At 45.4% G+C, this 8,878-nt stretch overlaps 1 protein-coding gene across 1 annotated transcript; it reads left to right on the top strand.

The window, feature by feature from the left end:
• Nucleotides 1–1,141: 1,141 nt before the first annotated feature.
• On the top strand, nucleotides 1,142–2,090 carry LOC120646327. The gene is made up of 2 exons (XM_039922944.1): nucleotides 1,142–1,338; nucleotides 1,433–2,090. Exons 1-2 carry the CDS (start codon nucleotides 1,166–1,168, stop codon nucleotides 2,043–2,045), a joined length of 786 nt encoding a protein of 261 aa, XP_039778878.1. The 5' UTR covers nucleotides 1,142–1,165; the 3' UTR covers nucleotides 2,046–2,090.
• The last annotated feature ends 6,788 nt before the right edge of the window (nucleotides 2,091–8,878 follow it).

The following is an 8,878-nucleotide window of genomic DNA, read 5'->3' as shown; positions in this document are numbered from 1 at the left end:
AACGCCCAATCTAGAGGTGAAAGGGTGTAGAAAAGAAGAAAGAGTAGGAAAAGGTTCATGATATAATTTTACAAGAGAGAAAGAAAATCTAAAAATGGTTAGAATAATTTTAGAATGGTATAGGATTCCTGATCTAAAATTAACTTCTATATTTTAAAACCCTTGACTTTGATTTGCTAATAAAGTAACTGAAGTGATAAGATTGCCACACATATGCATATTGATATCGACATGTGACCAGCCCTTCAAGCAGTAGTTTGATAGAAGGGGGCAGGAGAAGGAGAAGACACTTAAATGTTTCTCCAAAAGCCTCCTCAGCTGATCTAACAGAGAATGAAACACGGTTAAAGCTGATCCATTTACCTCAAATGCCAGGGAAACCCTCGGTGGAGGGGCAAGAGACCAAGTTCATTAGTGGGGGTAGCCCCGGTTACCTCAAATGCCAGAGAAACGAAACTCCCTAATAGAAGCAGCCAACAATTAGACAGTTCACAAGTTTTTTTGGACTAAACTGTTTCTGCAACTTTTTGTTTTTGTGAAGTTGCAAAAGCCGCGAGTGAACGACGACCATAAATCCCACAAGTTTCCTCTTTTGGAAAAATTCTTCGGCAACTTCCTATTTTTTAAAAAATTGCAAAGTTATAATCAGAACTTGTACATATAACATTTTGCAAAACATAACTTATCGGCATAATTTTTAGAATGTTGCAAAAGAATACGCGTAACTTTTAAGAATTTGGTATCAGTTTTGTTGCGAACCAGCCGAAAATGGAGTGAGTGGTCGATAGAGGATGCATGAGGAAGCTAGAGTTTTATGGAGTGAGGCAGAACGATCATATTTGTCTTTTCCCCAAGGATTCCATTTTTAATTTATAATAATATATAGGCAAACTTTGTTCCTTGATTTTACAGTTTTACAATTAACAGTAAAGTTACGTTTCTTAAACCCCTGCGAGACGAGCTAGGCTTTCTAGAAGGAGTGGGTATGCATAAACAGGCCCAACAACCCCCAACCCCCCCCCCCCCCCCCCCCCCCCCAAAAAAATGGCGCTCAAGACACGTATGACATAAGTTTTAATATGAGAGCGATGACCTTTAAAATTAACTTAGAAGAAGCTCTAATGCTGTACCTTATAAATATAGATGGAAGCGTTAACATCGTATCATGAGAGAGCCATCCTCCACAGCACTCGAGGGGAGAATACACTCCCACTCGCATCCCTTGTCTATAAAAAAATTCTGCTTCTCTTCCAAAGCTCGCACTACTCTTGTGTATGCCAATGGCACTTTCAATGGCAGAACGTCGAGCCTTGACAAGCGGACGAGGAGTCACCTGTGGTGAGTGCCTGTGTTCATGTGTTACATTATTGACATTTCTGGTGCTGCTTTTCGGGAGTCTGATCCTCTTCGGGACGCCCAATCCCGACATCAGCTTCGATGTTTGGGTGGAAAACGGAACCCTCCACGCGATGGACATGGACTACAGCAACTCCACTCTAACATACAGCCTCTCCGCTGTATTCGGCTTCCGAAACGAAGACTACCACCGTGACAGCGACACCGTGGAAAAGCTTGCAGCGGCGCCCTTGTATGGCGGACAGCAGCTGGGGCCGGAATCAAGTCTGACGACCTTCCAGCTGCGGTTTCTGGAGACGGCGATGGTTCCCTTCGACGTGCGGGCGCAGCAGGCTGCTGGCGCTGTGGTCGCAAGAACGTACGCCGACGACGCCGCGCGGGGCTACTACACCATACAGGTGAAGCTAAGCCTGGGTTTTGGAGGACTCGCGTGGTGCGACTCCACCTGCACCCTCTATTTCTTTGCGCCATTGCCGTCCCCAAGAGGTGCTCCCAACATCTTCGATGGCGACGATTGTAGTACTAAATGTAAAACCAGTGTGTTCCATGACACCGAACAAGTTGGTAACGCAACTGTTGCCTCTCTTTCTAGTCTGATAAAAACCAGAGTGTTGCATCTTTGTGCAATCGTCGTCCTCAAGGGGTGCTCGCAACATCTTCGACGGCAACCATTGTTGGACTACATGTAAAACCAGTGTGTTGCATGACAGCAAACAATTAAGTTCTGTAAGAGCAACTCCAACAGTGCCCAAAACCAACTCCTAATCACGTTTTTTTGGAAAGTAGAAGAAAAAACCTCCTCCAACAGTTCCCAAAACCACCTCCAAAACTTTTGGCACTTGGAATACTTCCCCCTCCAGCGCGCAAATTTGTGCACAATCTAGTCGCGCGTATCCGAGGTCTATCCCTCGCGTGCGACGAGAGAAACCTTCCCGCCGTCGTGGTGACCCTACAAGGATGTATACTTGCATAGCAATACAAGTATACATAAATAAATACTCATGAAGTAGAATAGAAATAGAAATTGGAAAAAGGAAAAAGAAAAGGGAAAAGAAAAGAAGGAGAAAGAAGAAGGGGCTTTCGACCCAAGCAGCCGAGCCGGCCCAGCGCCATAGCCCGACCGCCCTGCCTTGCCTCGCCCACCTGCGCACACGCCCGTGAGGCCCAGTAGGCCTGCTAGCCCCGCGGCCCCGCCAGCAACCACGCCGCCCGCAGCCCCGCGGCAGTCGCCGACCACCTAGCCCCAGCTATCGGCGCCCACGGACCCCCGCTCGCTATCACTACCACCGGGTCCCACCCGTCGTCCCCTACCTTTTGCCTCTTTCGGCAAAGAGGCGGACGCCACTGCGCCGCGCCGCTCGCCCTGGCCGACCCGACCCGGTCTGACACAGCCACCGAGCCGCCTTGTCCCCACGCGCCTCAGCTAGCAGCTGGCCACGTCGGCCGGCCAAGAGCTGACAGGGTCACACAAAATGCATGACCCTGACGCCGCGAGCTCCCAGCATGGCAGAGCCGCCTGAAACCCCTGTTCCCACCTTTTTCCCCCGGCCGATTCGAATTGGAGGAGCGCTGCTGCTTGTCGCGATGCTGTAGACCGAGACGGGAAGCCACGATCGCCGTCTGATCATGTCCCATCGCGCGATCACTGTTCGCCAGCCAACAGTGAAGCCGCCGGACTATAAAACCCCCTTGAACCCTAGCCCTCTTCCCAACCGCCCCGCCGCCGCTCTGGTGGCTATGCCCAAACCCCAATTGCACTAGAAAGAAGAAAGGAGAAGGAAGGGTGAAAGCGATCGGGTGCTCTAGCCTAAGAGGGGTGTGGGTGAATTAGGCACTCTTAAAACCTTAACCTATGGCTCCAATTGGTTTGCACAAAACTTAAATTAACTCAAACTATCTAGATGTGCAACTACAGTTCACCTTAGTGTGAAACCCTCATCCCAAAAGAGTTTTGCAACCTATAGCCAATCCTAGCAAGATACTATACAAAGAAAATAAAGGCACACAAGTTGTAATATGAAATGCGGAAGCTAAAAGAGAGGGATGAGAGGAAGCGAATTCTCGACACGAGGATATATCCCGTGGTTTGGTTTGCCACAAAGGCGCCCCTACGTCCACGTTGTTGAAGCACTCACGAAGAGTATCGCTTCCCGGCAATCAAGTCTCTTCCGTAAACACAATCACGGTCACCTTGATCCCGATCTTCACTAAGGAAGATTGCCCACGAAGGAGGGGTCTCCATCCTCCGCACAAAGTTGTCGACGCCGCTCCACACCAAGCCGGAGGGTCGTAGACTTGCCGGCGAGCCACCAAAGCTCCAAGGATGGCCGGCGTACCAAGATATAAGTTTGGTTCACTCTAGAACCATAGCACAAGGATCTAAACCTTTCTTGATCACTCACTCAAGATATAACCTAGCACTAACACTCACAAAGCTTGTGCTAAAGACTAAGGATTTGATCTTTATGCTCTTGGATGGCTTGGAGGTGTTCTTGGGTGTGGGTATGACTTCCAGCAACTCCAGCAATCTTCAAATGGTCGGGTGATCACATATATATAGGCCACACACTCAAGAGAGCCATTACTAGCCGTTAGCAGTTTTCTGCGTAGGCATCGGAACTTCCGGTGCATAGGGCATCGGTTCTTCTGGTCACTCTGCGCTTCTGAAGTAGCCGTTGGCATCTCTGACACTTCTGCAGCAGCTTCAGGGACCATCGGATGAACCGATGCTATGGCGTCGGAACTTCCGGTGACACTTGATCTTCATATAGCCGTTGCCCTTGCTGACATCATTGCTCCGATGCTATACTCCGGTGGGCATCGGTTCTTCCGGTGCTGAAGGGCTGGCTGCTTCATGCTTGACATCGTCTCTGGAACATAGTACTTTGATTGCACTGATGCTTGATTTGATACCATCGGTTCAACCGGTGCTACACTCTTTCTTCACTTGATCTCCAGAGGCGCTCAGTCTTGCACCAAAGCCAGGGCGTCGGTTCTTTCGACTACCATCGGATGCACTGATGCTTAGGCATCGGTTCTTCCGGTGCTACTGGTTTTTGCAGAACTCGTCCAATTCAGCGTTTCTATGAGTTCTTGCTTCGTGTTTTGCTTTGTATGACCTTTTTACTTCATCCCTGGGATCTAAAATGTTCACTCAACAAAACCATTAGTCACATTGATTGCGTTGTCATACGATCACCAAAATCCCTCGAAATGGCATAAATAGTGCCATGTTCGTTACAATCTCTCCCTTTTTAGTGATTGATGATAACACAATCAAAGCAAGCATAAAATTTGCAAAAATTATCAAATTGAACTACTTATACTTGCTTGGATGCTTACCATCATCCAATGACGGCTTTGCCTCCCCCTAAAACCATGATTCCCCCTTTGTTCCTCCCCCTATTTGCTACTCCTCCTTCATATGTTGACTTGATCCACTCGTCATTTCTCCCCTTTTGGAATATACTTCTCCTCCTTGGGAAAATACCTTGCTTTGATCCACATCACTCCCCCTTTGGAATCAAATTACCTAAAAAATCTTGCACCTAAAAGGTCTTGCAAAACAATATAGCTCAAGAGCAGATTAGTAGCCTAGGGAGTTTGTTTCATGACTCATGATCCAATGGTATGATATCAATGAAGATACTAATTGAAATTTTACTAAAGTGGATCACAAAATCACGAAACTAGCATGACATGAGCTAAGCTTTCTACAAGTGTGTACACAAAATGATAGTGTGAAAATCCTTAGAGCGCCAATTTACGTACCGCAAGCGCACGGATCGTGTAGCTTTTCCCTTAGAGTATTCCCCCAAGGTTTATCAATCCACGGAACAAGTGTATTACTTTGCTTAACTAAGCACTAATGATGTTGGTAGAAGATCTATATTGAGTGTTCGAGTGTGAAATAGATCTAATCTAACCAATCTAATCCAATCTAGACTAGTGAGCAATGTTAGGTGTGTGCACAAGATATGAAGAGCATTTGTCCATAGGGTCTAGGATCACTAGAGATGTAATCGCCAAGCAACGAAGAACGGATCTAATCTACCAAGGGTGTGTTCCAAGATCAAAACCTTTCCCTCCCGCATACTGTCACTACACGAGGATAATTGGTAACGAATCAACAAGAACACGATAGTTGATGTAATCTAAGTAAACCATGCAAGAGCAAAGCAAACCCAAAGCCAAGTCGCGAACTATTAGGCATCAAAGCATCATCAACAAGAATCGCGATAGATCAATCTCATAAAGGATTCGGCAATTACAACTCATGATCTCCTTACAACCCCATGAACAAACGAGGACTTTACCCCATGAAGCTAAGCGAAGCGTAGTCGATCACGGTGATGAAATCTCCGGCAAGGGATGGATCCCTTGCTGTCCTCCAACTTGCAGCGGCGCCGAGGGACGATGAGGCCTCCGGTGTCGTCTTTCTCTTGTGTCTAACTCGAATGGATCTCTGGAACTCGTCTCTGGATGCTCTCTGGATGATCCCCCCCTCTTGACGGCAGCTTCGGGGTATTTATAGGCGGATATGGTCGGTGGTTTTGTTAAAACATAGGTTAGGGTTGACGCATACTTCGTGCTGAAGAAAACTGAGACTGATTGGGCCCAGAAACGGGCTAGGCCGGCCGGCTCAGAGGGCCCCAGGCCGGCCGGCCTGGGCCCTTTCTGGCCCCTTTCGGTCCCATCTTTCGCATGTGGCCTCTTCTTCTTATTCCTCATCTTAGCCCAGTTGTGACCATGCGTCAAAACGTCTCCGAAAATATCCAATTTCCTGCAAAAACACAACATGCTCCAAAATCCAGGACAAAATCGAAAATGGTCATGTTCGGGTGCCAAGTGGCGGGTTAGTACATGAATCATCCCGAAGAAATTACCAAAACCTCTCCTAATTGTATAATAAAATGGGTATTTAAGGAGCGCCAACATTCCCCCCATGCTTAGCTTTTGCTCGTCCTCGAGCAAATCAAATCATCAAGTCCTTCCATGGGTTGCTCGAGAGTTCTCAAACTGCAAAATTTACTTATGCAAACAAGTCTAACAATATTTCTTCAAACAAAGGTTAGAGGAGCAGCAAGGATAATCATATCATGGATGTTCAAAAAACTCATCCAATATTACTCCACGACTCTTACCTTTAGCCGGCAACTTGAATATCGACAACACTTGCTTTTCTTGCCATCCTTGGAGGTTTTTCTCTTTTTTTTCTTTTTAGTTTTTAGAAGCAAAATACCCTGCAACAAAGGTTAGACCAAAAATTCTTGCACAAGTCCTTTCATGTCTCTCGATATAAGTGGCTATCCTATTATTATTTGCAAACTCTCATCTCCCGAAAGTCTCTCAAGTATAAAGTAGAGCTATAGGTGAGGCTTAGTAAAGTATATACATATATTGTCAAATTAAGAAAACCTTCTAATGATTGCTTACCTTCCGAGCCAATGATCATGAGAGTTTCTCCATAATGTAAAGGGTTCAAGGGTAAGAAGATTTAGAATGGTGGACATGTGCAAAGGCATACAAAAAGATTGACTTCAAGGCAAAGCATCGTCCTCGTTGTCGGATTGCACATGGTTGGAATTGAGGATATTGTTCTCAAACAACAAGGTGATATCTCTTTGCACTTTCTCATACATTTTTTTTCTTTCTCCCGAATTTTCTTTCTCCGTTGTTGCATAATTAAATTGGGCTTCATTGAGAGTCTTGCTTGCGTAGTAGATAGCATTTACCTTCCCTTCTTTCCCTTGTCCAAGAACGGCTCCTACGGCGTAGTCGCTTGCATCACACATGATTTCAAAAGGTAGATTCCAATCCGGAGGTTTCATGATAGGAGCACTTATGAGGGATTGCTTGAGTGTTCGAAATGCATGAAGACAATCACTATCAAAAATGTACTCCACATCTTTTTGGAGAAGTTGTGTCAATGGCTTGGTGATTTTTGAAAAATTCTTTATGAACCTCCTATAGAATCCGGCATGACCGAGGAAACTCCTCAAAGATTTGATGTCCGTAGGTGGTGGCAATTTCTCCATGGTTTCTATCTTTGCTCTGTCCACCTCTATCCCTCTCTCGGAGATAACATGATGGAGGACAATTCCTTCTTTCACCATGAAATGACACTTCTCCCAATTAAGCACAAGATCAACCTCTCCACATCTTTTAAGAACTTTCTCCAAATTGGCCAAGCAATTTTCAAAGCTAGTACCATGCACCGAGAAATCATCCATGAATACCTCCATAATCTCTTCTATGAAATCTGAAAATATAGCCATCATGCACCTTTGAAAAGAAGCGGGCGCATTGCACAATCCAAAAGGCATCCTCCGATATGCAAAAGTTCCATACGGGCAAGTAAACGTGGTCTTATGTTGATCATCCGGATGAATAGGTATTTGGAAGAATCCTGAGTATCCATCAAGGTAACAAAAGTGTGAATGCTTTGCCAACCTTTCTAGCATCTCGTCGATGAATGGTAGTGGAAAATGATCCTTCCTCGTTGCCTTATTCAATTTTCTATAATCGATGCACATCCTCCATCCCGTGATGGTTCTTTGCGGTATCAATTGCTCCTTCTCATTTTTCACAACCGTGAGTCCTCCTTTCTTTGGAACGCAATGAACGGGGCTTACCCATTCACTATGTGGCACGGGGTATATTATTCCGGCATTCAACAATTTGATAACCTCCTTCTTCACCACATCACGCATAGCATGGCTCAACCTTCTTTGATGCTCTACCACCGGCTTGTATTGTTCCTCGAGTTGTATACGATGTGTGCAAAAAGCGGGGCTAATACCTTTTAAGTCGTTAATCGAGTAGCCGATCACCTTTTTGTGCTTTTTCAATAAATTCAGCAACTTTTCCATCTCTTCCGGGCTCAATTCGTCGCTAACAATCACTGGAAAAGTCTTGCCATCTCTCAAAAATTCATATTTCAATCCCTTAGGGAGTGGCTTCATCTCAACATCAGGCGCACCATCCTCTTCTTGATCTAACTCTCCAATGTCTTCAAATTTTTCTTCCTCCAGATTCCCATGTTGCGGCTTCGACTCTTCCATTGTTTCCACTAGTTCTCCATCTTGAGCATCTTGAGCGTCTCCATTCTCCAAAGCGCGTTGGAGAGGATCCCTGAAAGAATCAATGGAACGAATGCTCTCTACCTCTTTGTTATCAAGAGGTAGAGGTGAAGCAAAAGATGGTTTCGAATGAAATTCGAATGTGCGCTTCTCTCCATCTAGATCAAAAGTGACAATCCCTTTTCCAACTTCTAGAACAGCATTTACTAATTTGAGAAAGGGTTTTCCAAGGATTATGCTTTCATGTTCATCATCACTAGCATTAATCAAAAAAAGCCGGTAGGAATATCTTTACCCGCTATAGTAACTTTTAAATTTCTAAGCACTCCTAGCGGTTTGATTAATCTACCATCTCCCATGGTCAATTTAATGATTGTGGCATCTAGGTTCGGTGTTTTGTTAAAAAGCAAAGCATAAACCTTGGAACTCATCACACTAAC

This window comes from Panicum virgatum, chromosome 8K (genome assembly GCF_016808335.1).
Source record: "Panicum virgatum strain AP13 chromosome 8K, P.virgatum_v5, whole genome shotgun sequence".
Classification (NCBI taxonomy): domain Eukaryota; kingdom Viridiplantae; phylum Streptophyta; class Magnoliopsida; order Poales; family Poaceae; genus Panicum; species Panicum virgatum.
This window is presented reverse-complemented; position numbering and strand designations above follow the sequence as displayed.

Coding starts and splice junctions, on each gene's coding strand:
- LOC120646327 (XM_039922944.1), top strand. CDS start 1,166: ATGAGAGAGCCATCCTCCACAGCACTCGAGGGGAGAATACACTCCCAC. Junction 1,339..1,432: donor CGGACGAGGAGTCACCTGTG/GTGAGTGCCTGT, acceptor TCCCGACATCAG/CTTCGATGTTTGGGTGGAAA.